This window comes from Sinocyclocheilus rhinocerous, unplaced genomic scaffold, assembly GCF_001515625.1.
Source record: "Sinocyclocheilus rhinocerous isolate Xijiao unplaced genomic scaffold, SAMN03320098_v1.1 scaffold1405, whole genome shotgun sequence".
In the NCBI taxonomy this organism is placed as follows: Eukaryota; Metazoa; Chordata; class Actinopteri; order Cypriniformes; family Cyprinidae; genus Sinocyclocheilus; species Sinocyclocheilus rhinocerous.
The window spans coordinates 1910571-1929524 of record NW_015645543.1 but is presented as its reverse complement, the minus strand read 5'-3'; the positions used below and the strand labels follow the sequence as shown (position 1 = coordinate 1929524).

Genomic DNA, 18954 nt, shown 5'->3' with positions numbered 1-18954 from the left:
TTTTAAAACACTGGAAGTGAAGGAGTTAAAATACTTTCCTCAATATGCCGATACAAGTATTATAAGTAAGTTTAAATATTAACTGTATTGATTTTTTTAACACTGTATAATCATCCAAGACATTTGCACCACACGCTGTTATCATCATGTAACATAGTTTTTCCTGTTCCTCTTTTAAACTGTCAAACTGATGCCATGACACGATTTCCATGTTTCAGCTCTTTTGCTCAGCTGAATAACATCACTGAAACATATATCTTTAATACCATCAAAATACAAATTTGGACAAAGCACAGTTTAGGCATTGTGGGTGACAACTAGTGCTCTTTATGAATCAGTCAGACCCATCAATTTACTACAATGATGTGCTTCATACCATCAAGAAAGAGCAAGTGACAAGAAAATTGAAAAAACTATGACATTCTAGTTAGATAAAAAGTAAATAAATCTGAGCAGCTAGAACACATTTACATACAAATTAATCCTAGCAGTGGTGTACCTCATGAAAAGAGGAATGACCCTAGGACATTTTGCCTATGCCAAGTGATTGAACTGATTCAAGCATTATTTTAAAAGCCTATGACAAAGTTACAATGCATTACATTAGGTATTCTAGTGGTGAGAACGGCTAAAGGGGATTCATTGATGAAACAAAATAAAAGGTCACATTTCATGAAGCCAATTTTCTGCAGCCTGAAACAAAAACAATGAGCAAAAAAGCTATACCATCTAAGAGACCAAAACAAATCATTCATTCTATATTTTAACGGAATGAAAACACATTCCCTGATTTCACATTCTGCAAATGCTACAACGAAGGTAAAATGTTTTGGTCTCCATACATTGTACAGTCATAAATCAATGCCAATGGTCTAATGACAGTCTATATTTCTGAATGAACGAGCTTTGGAGCATCAAATCTTTAAAAAATGTAAGTTCGGCGACTTAGAATTAATGCTAAACAGAAACAAGCCAATGCCATCTGCCATTTAAAGTCAGCATTTTGCTGTTTTTCGACCCATTTTACTTTAATTATCTGATGTAATTCTTCGTAAAAGAGGGGAAAAACATCAACTTGAATTTGACCAAATAAGCCCTAAATACGAATCTGACTATAGGCTAACATTATGCTAAAGATGCAATGTGGGATGTTAAAGGGATAGTTCACCCAAAGATTAAAATGACCCCATGATTTACTCACTGTCAAGACATCCTGAGTGTATATGACTTTCTTCTTTCAGACGAATACAATAGGAGTTATATTAAAAAAATGTCCTGGCTCTTCCAAGCTTTTTATAATGGCAGTGAATGGGGGTCAAGATTTCGAAGCTCAAAAAACTGCATCCATCCATCATAAAAAAAATACTCCACACGGCTCTGGTGGGTTAGGTGTAGCATAAGCTCCGGTGAGAATATGCTAATCTAACGAGAACCACGTACAACAGTTAGTGGAAGCTAGAGATTACAGTTTATGAAGTTTTAATATGTATATTTTTACTAACCCCCCAGAGCCATGTGGCGTACTTTTTATAATGGATGGATAGATTTTGTTAGATTTCAAAATCTCAACAGCCATTCACTACCATAATAAATATGAAAAGAGCCAGGACATTTTTTAATATAACTCCGATTGTATTCATCTGAAAAAACAAAGCTATATACTGTACACCTAGGATGGCTTGACGGTGAGTAAATCATGGGCTAATTTTCATTTTTGGGTTTTTTAACCCAATTATGAAATTTCCCATGCTGCCTTATACTCCACAGTAATAAAATGAACATCACCAGACAGAGAAATGTTAAAGGTCACGCTTACATATATGACCCTGTCGTTGTAACGGATCAGGAGATTTCTGAGGATACCAGCTTCATTCAAGTCCCCGAGACGGATCATGTCCTCCACCCCATGAATGGAGGTTGGGTGCATAGGTTTGATGTTTGTAGCATTCTGAAGAGGGATCCGGTGCTCCTACATAAGGGGAAAATACAGACTTTTACTAATAAAACAGACAAAAAATTCACAATTCAATTAAACTGCCTTTCTGTTCAGTAGATAAAGAACTAACTGTTTTTTTCTCACATGTTGGGCACTATTAAGAGTAGTACACACTGAAAGGCCCACCTTTTCTTCATCATCTAAGATCTGGATATGACCCGAGTCACAGAGTTTGACCACGGCGCCAACAGGGACGTCAAACTCACGGCCTGTTCTGAGGTCCAACCAGACATAATCCCCCTATGGGACAACCCATCAAAAACCAAATCTTTGTCACTGGAAAAATTCACAAATGATTGCAAAAACAATAATTTAAAGGGATTGTTCACCCAAAAATGAAAATTCTGTCATCATTTACTCACCCTTCACGTGTTCCAAAGCTGTACGAGTTTCTGTTGATGAATGCTGGTAACCAAACAGCTGATGGTAGCCATTGATTCCACGTTATTATTTTCCATATTATGGAAGTCAATGGCTACTGTCAGCAGTTTGGTTACCAGCACTCTTTAAAATATCTTCTTGTGTGTTCGACAAAAGAAAGAAAGAAAGGAACTCCAACAGGTTTGGAACACGTAAATGATGATAGAAAAGTAAAGAAGTAGAACATTGAGCAAGAGCATAAGAACCTTACCTGTTGCAGAATGACCATGTTTCTGGTTTAGAGTTTTGACATTAGAAGTCACCATGTGAGGGACCTATACAGGATAAAAACAGAAGGAGATTTAAAAAAACCATTAAAAATTAAATGTAAAGTTAGATCGAATTAAAAAAGATCAAAGCAAAGGTCAAATAAACTTGCTGTACTGTATGAAATGAAGAAATATATCTATAGGAAAGAAACAGACTGTACGTGACAGCACGTTCCACACCCTAGGCCTTTGCAATCAATTATTTAAAAAGATATTAAGATCTTTTTAATAAAAGCAAGAACCTGTGAGCCTGTATCAGAATAGCATAAGTGTACTCTGAAGACACATTTTATATGTTTCTTCTCTACTGTACATACACTACCATCCAAAAGTTTGAGTTCAGTAAGATTTTTGTTTTCTAAAGAAGTCTCTAATGTTCTCAAGGTTGTATTTATTTGATAAAAAATGCAGTAAAAAGAGTAATATTGTGAAATATTACAATGTAAAATAATTGATGTAGTATATTTTCTATTTAATTTTTTTTTCTGTTCTTATTCATATATTTTCTAACTTAATATATTATAAAATGAAATGTATTCCTGTGGCAATGCTGACTTTTCAGCAGCCATTATTCCAGTCTTCAGTGTCACATGATCCTTCAGAAATCATTCTAATATGCTGAATTGCTGCTCAAGAAACCATTTCAAGCTTAGTCAAGCTTTTTTACCAAATTTAACATTCAAAAGAACAGTATTTATTTGCAAAAAAAATTCTAACAATGCCAGTGTCGCTACTGTCACTTTTAATCAATTACTGTACATGCATCCTTGCTGTATAAAAACAGTAATTACTTTTAAATAAACAAAAATACATTAAAAAAAAATTCGTACTTATCCTCAACGCTGGAATGGAAATGTACTATATTCCTCTAAGCGCTACATGACACCCTGAGCAAATTCTGTATCACAGGAAATAATCAATCAGGTACAGTTGAGGATGCTAGATCATCAGCCATTGTGGCATCCCACCCTGCAATGAACACCACAAATCAGGGTTTATTTTAAGATAAGATTGAGACTGTACACACCGTGGTAGTTAGAAAGACATTATCGGTACTACAGGATATCATTCAGAATGCCTTTTAAATAATATACCTCTTGTAGTTGCTTAAAGCAACTTCCTGATACCAAATATACTTGATGCATGTATTAAAACCCTGTGCTACTGAGGATAATTACACAGCTGTGGAATAATAGTTTTATTCAGGGAGAGCTTCCTCAAATCCTTACACACTACATGTCATTACAACCAGCATGAAGCACAGTCCATGAAACCCACAAGACAATGAGCTTCCCTCACTGATTTAAAGGCTAATAGACTGTGGTCTGGAATTAGTCACTTACAATGACAGGAAGAAGCTAATAGATTGAACGTTTAAGGCAATGACATAACTGTCCCTATTATAACATCACTGAAAGAGCCATCAGGAGTGCAGATAGACAGCTCAGATGAGCCTGTGCACTCTGCTAATTGGCCTGCCCGGCAACCACAGCTGCCGGTTTTCTACCGTAAATTTTACGGAATTTTTTTTACAGTGTAGGTCAAAGGGACAATTTGCACTGTCAACCCCACACAGTCTCGTCTCTAAGCTTTTCACCACCGTGATTAAGTGCCAACGTTCAAGAATAACTCTGTAGTCCTTCTCTGTATTGGCAGGGTTTTGTGCACCTTTGAATGCTTTTCAAATGCAGTCTAAGGACTGATCACTAAGAATAATCAGATCTCAAACCTCGGAAACTTCAAGCCCCTGTTGATCTTCGAGCCCTCTTTTGATCAATGAATGAAAGAACTTGCATTAAAGAAATATATTCCACGTTCTGGGTTCAGTTCAAGTTAAGCTTAGTCCACAGGATTTGTGGCATAATGCTGATTATCACATAAATTAATTAGCATGTATACTGCCATTTCTTTTAAGAAGAAAAGATTGGGGTTTTACGGTAAAACACAATGGAAGTGAATACTTACTATTTCAATAGCATAACCAAAAGATGTAAACAATGTGAGTTTTAATTTGAAGTTTGTGTAAAAAAAATCACTTACTAACTCCAATTATACAACCTTGTTGCCATCACAATGCAATACCATGATCCCCAAGTACCTAAAATGACTGCAAAAAATGATTTAAACGGCTTTGCAGTGCTAATAAGACACACATTTGAACAGAATGCTTAATTGAAGTGCTTTTAAAAAAGATAAGCTTCATATTCACTTCCATTGCAAGTTACTTGCTGTAATTAAAGAAAATAATGGCCAGGTCAAACACACACACATATGTATGTGTCAATACCATGATCCCCAAGTACCTAAAATGACTGCAAAAAATGATTTAAACGGCTTTGCAGTGCTAATAAGACACACATTTGAACAGAATGCTTAATTGAAGTGCTTTTAAAAAAGATAAGCTTCATATTTCTGCTTATAAATTATCTAAAAATTGGCCCTATTCACTTCCATTGCAAGTTACTTGCTGTAATTAAAGAAAATAATGGCCAGGTCAAACACACACACATATGTATGTGCGTATGTGTGTATGGATGGATGGTGGGTGGTAGATAGATATTATGGTAATCAACGTTAAGCCAAAAATGCAGTCAATTTGACCTGGTCATAGAATATACCTTTAAAATCAACAAATGGATTAGTTTTATTACATTGTCATTATTTTTTATTATTATTAATATCATGCTAATTTACTTCATTTTCCACATATACATATACATGTACTGTATATACATATATATTGATATTTCCTACTGACAAACTACAGCAAAAGATAGAAATAACTGACTTAAAACCATTTTTAGCTGGTGAAAATACTAGTGTTCTAATAATTTTGGCCACCACTGTATATAAAACTTTTGTATATTGTTTATTAGCAAGTTTGCTTGGTTTTTGATCATGTTTGTTAATTGTTCTTGTACTATTAAAATTAAGTTGAAATAACTTGAAATAACAGATTTTGGTCTCAGATTCTCAACATGGTCGTTTTGACCCCACTTTTAGCTCACATAAGAAACAGTTATATTGTCCTGAGTGGACACATCAACATGGCAGATATATTACATAATAAAATAACTGATTCAATGCTCCAGACTCCACAGGGTTAAGCGGAGCAGCACCCATGTGGCCCAGAGCAGGTCAGGTGAGCAGCGGGAGTCTTTAGGAGCTTACACAGATTCCTCTGGATAAGCTCGCCACTAAGCAAACTGTCATTTGAATATTCCAGCTGTATCATTTCCTTATGCGTAGCTGTCTTTCAACACTGCATAACTGATTACTACTTCACCTGCGTCATGAACAGACATCATAAACAATACCTGGCTTAGCTGCCTCACAGATCTATTTTTAGAATTTGATAGGTCCATGTCACTATTATCAGGTTAGATGTGAGAATGTAGTTTGGGGAGTGAGACTGAGGCTTGTGTTTCCTCATGTTCTGTCCTCATGGCACACTCAATAAGAAGATTAGCATGGATGTTAATCACATAGATTAAGCACAATATAAAGACCAATTTTGCTTTTAAAGATATTTGTTAATGAAATACCAAAATCGGAAAAGTGGTACAATGCCTAAATTAATTAATGTTTTGGTATAGATATGCCGGGAGATGCACTTGGCTTTTGCTAATTTGAGTTTTCAATCATTGAGAGACTTACAGTATGTCAGTGTGTCACATGGTCAAACACAGAACTGCTCTCAGCATTGCCCTCTAAACTGAAATGCACACAGGATACTCTGAGAAATTATGTCACAAGAGATTATTCACAAGAATACAGATTTGTGTCCATTTCTACCTGCTTATATACAGTTCTGCATTTTAGCACTTCTGGTTAAATCGTCCTGAAGTCAAAGGGTTTTTTGAATGGATTTTTGTTTAAATGCCTGACGTAATGTCTGTGGTTAATACAGGCTCAATATATTTTCACATTTTATTCTATATAAATACATAAACACATCAATAATACCCACTTGTGATGTTTTTAAAGCTTTTACTTGTCTTAAAAACGGGGGTTGCTAACAAGCGGCTAAATGGGATTACAGAGGTTTTGGCAAACATCATCATAAAACGTCATGACTCTGAATGGATAAACTCACTAGTCCACTTTCACAGTTCTGTTGTGTTTATAATCCTTCTTACAAACTATTTTAACTCAAACTTTCAGGAAAAGTTTTTTTAAAGTGTACCAATTATGCAAATTTCACTTTTACATGTTGCTTGAACATAAATGTGTGTTGGCAGTGTGTGTACACAACCACTATATAATTATAAAAATCCACCTGCTCCTTTTTTTAAACCCCCATAAATCATAAGCAGTGTCTCAGAACAAGCCGTTGTTGGCAGTGTGTGTACACAACCACTATATAATTATAAAAATCCACCTGCTCCTTTTTTTAAACCCCAATAAATCAAAGGCAGGGTCCCAAAACAAGCCGTTCTCAGAATCCGTAAAATGTGATGTCAAATTTTACAAGCCCCACCCACGACTGTTGACGGACACTGCCGTATTAGCATAGATCCCGCCCTGAGTGAGCCACACACAATCCGCAATGTTTATCTTCATGCTAAAGCATTTAAAATCAGCATTCAAGTAAGACATGTCTTCTTATTAAAGCTATAGATGTTATTCAGTCCAGAGCAGAGTGATTTTCTGTTTTTATTTTATTATATTAACAGCAGTACTGTATATTATGCTGCTGTCATTTAATACACAGATCTAATAAAACATGCAATTTCTTTCCCAGATGTTTACCTTTACAGACATAACCAACTGTGTTTCTGTAACTAATATGTGTTTTTCACATAAACGTGTGTATTTGACAGTTTTTCGCAATAAGACGTGAAAGAGAACTTACATGCCGAGTGACAGCCTCCTTCTGTGCGTGTGCTTCAGATGTGTGCGCTCAGAAAACCCTATATCAGAAGTTTAAAACGATATGGCTTTAAAACACATGATTTTAACATGATAGACATGATAATCAAAACCTAACAGATGTTTTTGGTGTAGATCGTTTATATCCTACGTTTAGCTCTTCACTGCTGGAGACTGTATTTTGGCCACAAAACTCATAAGAAATTCATTTGTGACGATTATCATGATGAACAAAACGTGTGAGAATCATAAACTTTTGTTGGTAACAATATTTTCTGCAGTAATCAAAAAGCCAATGGAAAAATCCTATTGGGTTTTTGTCAAGGGATACAGGGTGAGGCTACTGCTGTCAGACTCTGGTACGTGTTTTGCTCCTCATGTGCCTTTCTGTGTTTCCTTATTTGGTCATTTTCCTGTCCTTGTTTAGTTTAATTATGATTCCGTTCAGCTGTGTTCTATTAATTACCCTTGTATTTAAGTTCCTGCCTGTTCAGTTTCCCTTTTGTCTAGTCTACTCGTTACGTGGATGTGTTTCCTGCTGTCTCCTGTGTTTATGTACCCTGCGTTCCATGGATTAAAGACCGTTTTGTATATTCCTCGTCTCCCGTTCCTTAGTTCCTGTATTCCTCGTGTGTGTGTCGTGACAACTGCCACGCTATCCATACTTTTAAGTAATTAAACTACAACCCCAATTCCAGAGAAGTTGGGACATTTTGTAAAATGTAATAAAATCAAGAATCTGTGATTTGTTCATTCTCTTTAACTTTTATTTAATTGACAAAAGTACAATGAAAAGATTTCCAAAGTTTTCACTGACCAACGTAAACAAGGCTTCAGATGCTCAGCAGTCTGTGATCGTTGTTGTCGGATTCTCCTTTTCATGACTGGTCATACATTTTCAATAGGAGACAGATCTGGACTGCAGGTAAGCCAGTCAAACACATTCATTCAGAGTGTACGAAACCACGCTGTTGTAGCACATGCAGAATGAGAGTTGGCATTGTCTTGATCTAATAACCATGGATTTCCCATGAAAGACATCATCTTGATGGCAGTATATTTCTCTGTACAATTCTAATATATGCCTCCATGTCAATAGTACCTTCACACATATGCCAGTCACCCATGCCATTTGCACTGATGCTCTAGGCTCTGCTGCACCCCCATACCATGACAGACGTTTGCTTTTGCTTCTGTTGCTGATGAAAGTCTGGATGGTCCCTTTGGTCTTTGGGACTGAGAACTCGAAATCCATTTTTCCCGGAAACAAGTTGAAATGTGGACTGATCTGAGTACAGCACACATTTCCACCATCTTTTTGACTATCTGAGATGAGCTCTGGCCCAGAGAACCCGGTAGCATCGCTGCATACAATTGATGTATAGCTTTCTCCTAGAGTAACAGATATTCAAGTTGCATTTCTTGATGCAGCAGCAGACTGTGGTAAATGACAGTGGTTTTCTGAAGTACTCCTGAGCCCACGTGGCTATATTTAACACCGCAGCATGACGGTTTCTTATGCAAGGCCATCCGAGGGCTCAAAGGTCAAGCACATTCAACTGAAGTGTCCTGCCTTGCCCTACATGTACTGTGATTTCTCTGGATTCCCTGAATCTTTTCACAATACTATGTATGGTACTTGGTGAAAGAGCTAAATTCTTTGCAATTTTGCATTGCGAAATGTGATGTTTGATTTGTTTGACACTTCTCTTGTGAAATTTGGTACAAAGTGATGAGCCATGATCCAGCTTTGCTCGCAAAGACTGAGATGCTCCTTTTATACACAAAGATGATACCCTGACCTATTACCAATTCACCTGCTTACTGTGAACTGTTTCAAAACAGTTTAATGTGGATATTCTATAACCTATTCACTTTTATTTTGCCTCTGTCCCAACTTTTTTGGAGTGTGTTGCAGCCGTCAAAATCAAAATTTGTTCATATTTACAAAATACATTTACATTGGTCAGTGAAAACTTTGGAAATCTTTTCTTTGTACTTTTGTCAATTAAATAAAAGTTAAAGAGGATTAACAAACCACAGATTCTTTTATTGCATTTTACAAAAACGTCCCAACTTCTCTGGAATTGGGGTTGTAGTTAGCTACACTACACATATTAGTTTTAATAACTGAGTTGAAAACATAATAATAACCATAGCATTTAACATTTGGAAATACATTACTGAAAACTAGAAATCACTGCTGAAAATTTCTGTAGAAAATTGTAGAAAATTTCCACAAACCGTGTTTTAGTTATTTGCTCCCACACACTGGCAATTTAGAGAAAAAAGCATCTGGCAAAAATGAAAACATTCCGCTATATTGTTCTAGCACATAAGAAGTGATTATAGATCTTAAACTGTCTGGATTTTCTCGCCTAACTACATCTAATCTCACACTTTATGGGATCAGTTTAATGCCAGAAACACATTTTGAGGAGCACTCTGCCATACTTACATTCCACAATGCACTTGTGACTGTAACAAAGAACATCGTGCACATAGGATGCATAAAATTAATACTCTAATTAATGCTCCTGAAATCAGTGAATAACTTAACAGTAAAATGTTGAATAACCAATGAACGTGTTTCCTATTGCTCATGCTTTTCTAGACTTATAGTCAGATGTTTATTTGGCTTGTTTCATAAGCGGTTGTTTGCCCTGGGCCAAGACTCACTAAAGGTCTTAAATCGTGTGCCCCTCTAAACTCTTAACTGCTTTATCCAGCACCTCAGTGAGTGCCAGAGGCAGATTAACACAGTCACATCCTATGTATGTCAGCTCAGAGTCTGTGTCAAAGCAGCATGTCAAAGTAATTCAGTTCTTGCTTTAAGATGTTTCTTTCCATCCACACAACATCCACGTGAGGATGACTATAAAATAGTTCTACACTTGAAATAAATCTCTAAAAAAGTTTTGAAACTTTTAAAACCAAGATGAAATTGAATAAATAAATAAATAATGGTAATCTTTGTCTTGTTTTACAGTAAATATATCTAAATATACTTACATATACAGTATTATAATATATATCCCAACAATATAAACATACTTGAAGCAAACTTGTGTGAGATATTAAGACTAAATCTTAAATGAATACTTAAATGTTTCTCACTTTACAGGCTGTTTATTCTTGTGTTACACAAACCTTGCTAAATTGCAGTCATGAATAAAACAAGAATAATCTATTTGCCAATGGGCTAAAATTGAATCGAATTAATACAAAATAATTAATTAATCTTACATTAACTCAAGATATTTGAATTAAAACAAAACAACAAAAAGCTCATTAAAATAAGCTAATTAAAAAATAAAATAAATAAAACAATTAAATTTAAAAAATAAAATAAAGTACAATTTCTCTGAAAACATGTCTAATAATTATTACACAATTTGGCTTCTCCAGTAAATCCATCTCATTTTAAAGATGTTTAGACATTTTTTACTGAAAAAATTCATCTCAAATTAATTCAAGATATTTGAATTAAAAAACAACAACAAAAAGCTCATTTAAATAAGCTAATTAAAAAAATAAAATAAAGTAAAATTTCTCTGAAAACATGTCTTATAATTATTACACAGTTTGGCTTCTCCAGTAAATCCATCTCATTTGAAAGATGTTTAGATATTTTTACTGGAAAACAAGACAAAAACACTAAGAAAAAGATGTTAAGGTATTTCACAACCCTAAAAACCTGTCTACTGACAGTAAAATAACACTGACTCAGCTAACTATAGCAAGGCATAAATGGTTTCTCCTGAGGCCTGGTACAGAGCGTGGCAGAGCAGAAAACAGTCAGCAGTAAGTAGCTTTCCATAAAGCCTTAAAAGAGCATGAGGTGCTGTACAGCTAAGCCCTGAGTATGAAAACGTACTCACCTCACAGTGACTCAAGTGTTTGTCTTGCACTCCCTTCTTCTTCTTTTTCTATCTCTGCACCTCTATCTGTCCGTCCTTCTGTCTCTAGTTGTTATGTATGTCCACACGTCCAGGTTCAAGAGATGGTCTGCAATCAGGTGATTGACAGGTGTAAATTATATCAGACGATATAGTACACTCTTCCGCAGTCACTGCAGTTGTCCTCTTATGTATGACCTGCTGTGGGCTACCTGTTGCTGTGGGAAGCTGGGTAATGCAGGAGGAGAGCAGTGACAGCATTCAGCGTCGCCTTCAATGGCACTCCTGATCCAGCTTACAGGGAGGCGGGGTTAGCAGCGGGCGGTCACTGTGGGAGAGGGAAGGGCTTGACACAAAGGTCTGCTGGTCACTTCATCTAAAGTACATGGCCGCTAGTTTCCTGTTACTCTCTCATGCCTCAAGCTCCTCTGTAAACTAAACATGAAAAGGTCAAGCTTTTGTATCTATAAATGGATGCGGCTTGAATCCAAAGTATACAACCTCCATAAATAACCAGTCAAAGTGATACAGTAAATAATACAGTAAAATGCCTCATAGTCAAGGCTATTTTAATAGTTTGACAAATGTATTTAATTTTAAAGTAGCATATTGATTTTTTTTCTGATATTTTTCTAATTAGAAACAACATCAGAAACATGTTAAAGAATCTGGAGGGAAGGGCTTGACACAAAGGTCTGCTGGTCACTTCATCTAAAGTACATGGCCGCTAGTTTCCTGTTACTCTCTCATGCCTCAAGCTCCTCTGTAAACTAAACATGAAAAGGTCAAGCTTTTGTATCTATAAATGGATGCTGGGTGTGTCTGATTCAATGAATGTAAAATTTAAATGGATATGGCTTGAATCCAAAGTATACAACCTCCATAAATAACCAGTCAAAGTGATACAGTAAATAATACAGTAAAATGCCTCATAGTCAAGGCTATTTTAATAGTTTGACAAATGTATTTAATTTTAAAGTAGCATATTGATTTTTTTTCTGATATTTTTCTAATTAGAAACAACATCAGAAACATGTTAAAGAATCTGAAGTAAAATTAGGAGGTTCAATTTGAACTTTGAATTAAATTTGATCACTTTTTTTCACACATCATTGATTTCTTTGACTCAAAACATAAAAACATTCATTACTAGCTTTCATGTTGCAATGTGAAAACAAAACAACAGCAACAAAAACAGTAAAACAAAAAAGTTAAAATAATTAAACAGAGTTAGGGTTATTTTAATAAAATAAAATAAAATAAAATTAGATTTGTGATTTGACCAAGTTAACTGGAATAGTGGAGCATTAGTGAGGTGAGAAAATAAAGAAAACGTCTTCTTCACATCATCAAACAACCCGGTGCACAAAACAAAATTAAATTAATTAAACAAAACACTAAATAAATTAATCAAATATTATGTAATTTGACCAAGGTAACTAGAATAGTGGAGCATCAGTGAGTTGTGAAAAAAAAAAAAAATTTTAAAGAAAAAAACTCTTTTCATATCAACCATCCCGATGCGTGGAACAACTCAATGAAATAATGCAATACGGTTTTTTATCTTTTATTTCAAAGTCATGCCACAAGTTGACAAAATACAAAAGAAAAAATAAGTACTTTAAATAAGTATATCAAATAACTACAGTGTAACCCAGGAGAGACTTAAACGCAAAATAAAACACATTTAAACAGAGATAAGATAGAGAAAACCTACAATCAGTAAAGATATAGTATATATGTCTGTGTCTGTCTGTTTGTTTGTTTTTTTGAACACAAGATTCAATGGCTAAATATAAAACAGTAAACAAAGGAGTATAAAATGCTGATAAAAGATACTTGTTATAAAGATAATATCAGCTATGTTTCATAGAATGATACCATGCAAGATATTTTCTATTTCTGTTTATGTATACATACGTCAGTTTCAAGTTCAACATCAGCAGAAAAAATATAAGAGTATCACAAGCTCATTCTCTGGATGTTTGACCCATGTCAAAAAATGACAAAGAGCGATAGGATTCACTCGCTCCACAAGCATTCACTGGTAATTAAGGCTGTACTCTATCAAGATGCCTAGAGAAAGTCCAACATGGCATGATAGCACTGGTGACGGCGTGTGTTGAAGAAAAGAGGTTCACTCAGCCAAAGTACATGCAGCAGTCAAGGCCAAAGAGCCAGTAACATCACAGAGAGCAAATAACAGCCAGTAGAGACACTCGGGAATGTCATTCACGTGAAAAAAATGCCAGTGATTCATTGGACCTGAACTTGCCTCGTGATTACAAGCAGTTAAAAGTCTCTACAGACATAATACATGTTAAAATTGTGAATAAATTATGCAGGAGAGTGAAACTGGGCAATCTCTGCTAATTTGTTTGTTTCCTTCATACATACTTTGCATTAGCTGCGCAAACAGTGTATAAGTTACTGTATAAATTCATACTGCGTATAAATCCTGTTTGTAATCAAACACAAACCCACATGCAATGTAAAATTACACTTACACATGGAAACAGCATCAAGATCAACTTGACACGACATGGCAAAGGTTCCTCTATTTGATCTGAAGCATGCACTACAATCTAAGTGAACCAGGACCTTCTAATTTAAACGCTGTTGTTCTGTCATATGGCCAGGGCCGAAGAAAATTAAACTTGTGACAGTAATAATTAAAGAAAACGTGAACAATCAAAATACATTAGAAAAAAAAAACGTACACCAGAACATGTTTGACATTAAAAGGCATTTGAACTTCAACAGTTCTTATTATATGCCATTGGCCACTTATGTTATTTGGCAAAATAGACAGGGGGAAAAAAATCACAGGAAATGCATATGACTCCAACTGTACTGGCACATTGGCATCTTTCACAGCATTCTCATCCAAAAACAACAACAACAACGAAAAACTATAAATTGAAGCTTTGGATGAAACAAAGAGAAACGAAGAATGAAAGTTTTGTTGTCTTTAACAGCTAAAGAGACTTAAGGCTATTTATTCATTTGTTTAGTCAGATTTAAAGGTATAAGGCGTGTAATTTCTGCACACATTACCTAAAAGAACTGCACAAATTCCAGAACAAGCCCCTTGTCTGCTATTGGCCAGATAAACAGATAGCCCCGCCCCACACTCACCCCATTGGTTAAGCCAATGTTGCTGGTCGGATTGCTCAAACAAACAGAGCAATGTTTTGATAGCGCCACAGCGCCATAGTGTTAGACTTCAGGGAAATAAATATATGGGAAAAAAATACAAATTTGAGCAAAATTGCTACCTTATACTTCATTTGAATTCTCTGCTGTTTGAATTTATACTATCAATATAACACCTCTCTTCTCAGTACAAATTACTTTCTATGATCTAAATCAGTCAGTCATAAAGGTCAAAATTGAGATAAGTAAAATCTATTCAAAGACAAGACATTTTCCTTGCTAAATCCCCTGTTTACCTGTCATAATCTGACCTGTGGAGGTACAAATGATGTAAAAGAATGACTGGGCCATTGTTGTGGATTTCCAATCTGGTTTGATAAAAACTGAAATGTAATGGAGCTAAAGAAAAAGCTTTATTCATCCTTGAATAAAATCAGTCTGTCTCCGATGTACCATATTTTGCCAAAGGCTAATCCACGGGGTTTGAGCGCGGACTTGTCATCCAACATTGATACTCTGATTGGCACAACATTTGTACAAACCTGTTATATAACACTGTGTGGCCTCTTTATGTTCCTCTTCTTCCTACTTCCCTATCTTTTCTTGCTCAACTAGGTTTGAGTGTCAGTACTCATTTGGATCAGTGGCTCAACTTTATAAACATTACAAACTTTATAAACAGTAGTTATTATAACCTAATGTTTGAGATTCTTATGCTACATTTTTGACAAAATATTAAAAACGCCAAACAGGCTCATGGCAACTGTTGTACCATTTGGCCTTCACATTTGTTTCAGACAGATTATTAAAGAAACTTTACACAAGGTAACAAAAATAATACTTCAGAGGCAATTTAAAATAAATGAATATGAACTGAAATTAGCAAACATGAGTTATGAAGGAATGAATCCTCAAATTTTCAGCTCAACACAGTGCAGAAATCACAGCAGTGTAGCAGTCATTCAAATAAAAAGACACATGAGAGGATGCTAAAACATATCCAACCATGATAAATGATGGATGTGGACTTATTTCTGTTTTCCAAAACTCACTTATAGTGACTGAAAGCATAAACAAAGACATTGTAGTGCACAAAGAGTTCTGTAGCAGTCTCTGGTGGAACAGCACAACTAGCCATTGGAAAGGACACAAAGCTGGTGAAGATAGTCACCATGTGTCTGTAGTTAAAGTGTAGTTCTTCATCGTCAAGAGAAGTTGAGAGATAAAAAAAAAAAAAAACGAGGGATCTTCTCTTAAGTACAGAATATCTGTTGATGCAATCGTGCAGCAGTTGTTGCGCATCTCAAACAATGGCACATGCTGTTTGGCAGGAGTCTGACTAGAAAGTCATTAAGACACAGACAAATCCTTGTTTTACAGTCTCGCGATCCTCAGAGCAAGAGTGAAGTAAACCCAGAGATATTTGTGGGTCCAAAGGCCTGCTCTTCATCCTTTGAGCACCGCTAGCACTGAAAGAGTTTCCCCTTTTATTTAAACATGCATAACCTTTAATGGTCCTTAGGTTACTTTGAGTGTGGATCACACACACTCGTACACACTAGGGTGACCAGACAACTACAATAACAATATAGGGATACATGCTCGTGAATACAGTATAAGCACATTTTGGTCTGATTTGATACTTGTTTTAACTCAAAAGGGTCTAAAAACAGATGTAAATTTAATAAACACGGTTATATAAAAAGGTTTGGATATATTTGATCTTTTGGTCACACTACAATGAGTCAAACTTAAATGTTAACTCTCATGGTGTAAATAAAAGCAAACATTTTTAGCTTAAGATTTCTCCATTTAATGTTTTACGATGACTTGTAAAAATGGCAGCCAATAAAATACTAGCATATACTTCCAATTTGTAAATAAATGTTTTGTTATTTGTACAATTATTTGCACAAAACTTCTCAATATTGTGAGGACAATGGAACAACTTCTATTAGTGGGTTGAAGCAGGGTTGTAATTGCTATTGTTAAAACTTTTAAATATCTTTTTTGGTTTGAAAGTTTAAAATTTAAAAATATGAGAAGAAAAACTAAAGAATTTGAGAGAAAATGAGAAATGTTGCCTTGTTATTAATTGAAATAAAACATGTAAAAATTTAAGAACTAAAAACATTAAAACTAGAACACAAATAAACAGAAATATATTCAAATAATTAAAAAAAAAATGAAAAAGCAAATAACAAAATTACTTAAACTGAAATTAAAATGAAATCAAGGCTAAATGCTACTTGAAAATATTACTAAAACCAATATAGTGCTGCTTGTTTCTAATGATAGAAACAGATGTTTAACTAAAGCTAATACTAATTATTAGGAAAAAATGTCATCTTAAATATAACTTTGTCGAGATGTAGGACTCATCGAATCAGGACTATCTGGTCACCCAAACACAGACACACACACACACACACACACACACACACACAAAGGTAAAATGCTTATCAAACTTCCTGGCATTTTTATAATGCCCATCCATGTATTCAGGCAAAGAATGGCATGGCAGATAGTCCGGGTGGGCTTTTGGTATTGTGGGTCCACTGGAGTCTTCACGCTCTAGCAGGCTCTATTCCAGACTCCTGTTGCTAAGCGACATGACCCGGAGAATCCAAAGAGGTGCCTGCTGCGGCCCACCGGTCACTGAAATCTTTCAGCTAAATGAGAGCTGATCAGGTCTTGCTAAACTCAAGGTCTCTGTAATCAGGTGGACCTCCATGTCACTGTGCATCTGTGTGAACGGGCACACGTGTTGACACTGACTGAATATGTGATGACTGAATGTGTGGAGGAGAGAAGGGATAGAAAGAGAGACAAGGGAAAAATCTAATTTGAATCATTTCCCAGGACTGGGCTGAATTCAGTGTTCTGGCATACGAGACGTGGCCGATCATGTGACTAGGACTCCTAAAGGACCTACTTCTACCTTAGACCACTTCAGCTGCTCATGCAAACACAATGCATAGCCCTTTATTACAATATCAGATCACAATTGGGTGGAATTAAAATAATAGTTTATCCAGAAATTAAACATTTGTCATTATTTACTTATCGTCATGTTGCACACTTGCCGTGGAATATGAAAGAATAATTTTGGAATCTTAATGCAGCTATTTTTTCATACAACAGTCTGTCAAGCTCCAAACCTCATAAAAGTGGTCCATATAACTTATTTGAAATCTTCTGAATTGAAACGATAGCCATATCGAGCAAAACTGAAATAATTTCATTATTCACCTATAATCTTCCACTCCAGTGAACCGTTAAATCGAGAACCATGGGAAAGTGAATGAATGAATCATGGATCAGTAGTCATTCAGTTAGAACTCAAGAACTGATTTGTGAATCAGATCAAACGGTTCAATTAAAAGAACAGGTTCAAAAGATGAACGATTCGATTCGTTCATGTATCAAAATGAACAAGTTCAACTCGCTGATTCAATCCAGTCACAGGAGTTCTCAAGATAAAAGCTCACTGGAGCGGAAGATTATCACTGAATAATGACTTACATTTCAGTCTATAGACATTAGTCAGACTAGACCATATTGAATTTAACATGGATGAAAACGAGGCTGTGAGGTATATACAGTAGTCTTTACAATGGCATGTATACATTTTCATAATCATTTTCACAACTCACAACTTTAAAACAGTTTTATAGAGTTTTTGTCTACTGAAAGCTTTTCAGAAAGACGTTTTGTCAGTTGAACAATCGGTATGATGTTAAACAACAGTACAATCCATTGAACGCACTGTACCTCTATCCCTCACAACCTTGCTTTCATTCCCGTCAAAGATTAAATGTAGTGCTACTCTGACTAAGGTCTATGCCTCACATGGCTTCAAAAGATTAGAAAAATACCATATGGACTATTTTAATTATGCTTTTAAAGGGATAGTTCACCGATAACTGAAAATTCTGTCATCATTTAGTCACCCTCAAGTTGTTCCAAACCTGTACAAACTACTTTCTTCTGTTGAACACAAAAGAAGATATTTTGAAGAATGTTCACAACCAAACAGTTGACGGTAGCCATTGACTTCCATAGTATATTTTCCATGGTATGGAAGTCAGTAGCTACCGTCGACTGTTTGGTTAACAACATTCTTCAAAATATCTTCTTTTGTGTTCAACAGAAGAAAGTAGTTTGTAACAACATGAGGGTGAGTAAATGATGACAGAATTTATTAGCAGTAACTTTCATGCAGTCTAGCTCAAAATCAATGCTTTACTGTCAAAAGCAGTACAGGTGCATCTCAATAAATTATAATGTCGTGGAAAAGTTCATTTATTTCAGTAATTCAACTCAAATTGTGAAACTCGTG

At 35.3% G+C, this 18954-nt stretch overlaps 1 protein-coding gene across 1 annotated transcript in view; it reads right to left on the bottom strand.

Annotated features, from left to right (window-relative positions):
- LOC107706532 (unconventional myosin-VIIa-like) overlaps nucleotides 1–11728 on the bottom strand; it is a 44240-nt gene extending 32512 nt beyond the window's left edge. Inside the window, 4 exon segments of the mRNA XM_016510278.1 lie at nucleotides 1817–1969; nucleotides 2123–2236; nucleotides 2628–2691; nucleotides 11439–11728. Coding sequence (XP_016365764.1) covers nucleotides 1817–1969; nucleotides 2123–2236; nucleotides 2628–2645 — 285 coding nt within the window. The 5' untranslated portion in view covers nucleotides 2646–2691; nucleotides 11439–11728.
- Nucleotides 11729–18954: the final 7226 nt, after the last annotated feature.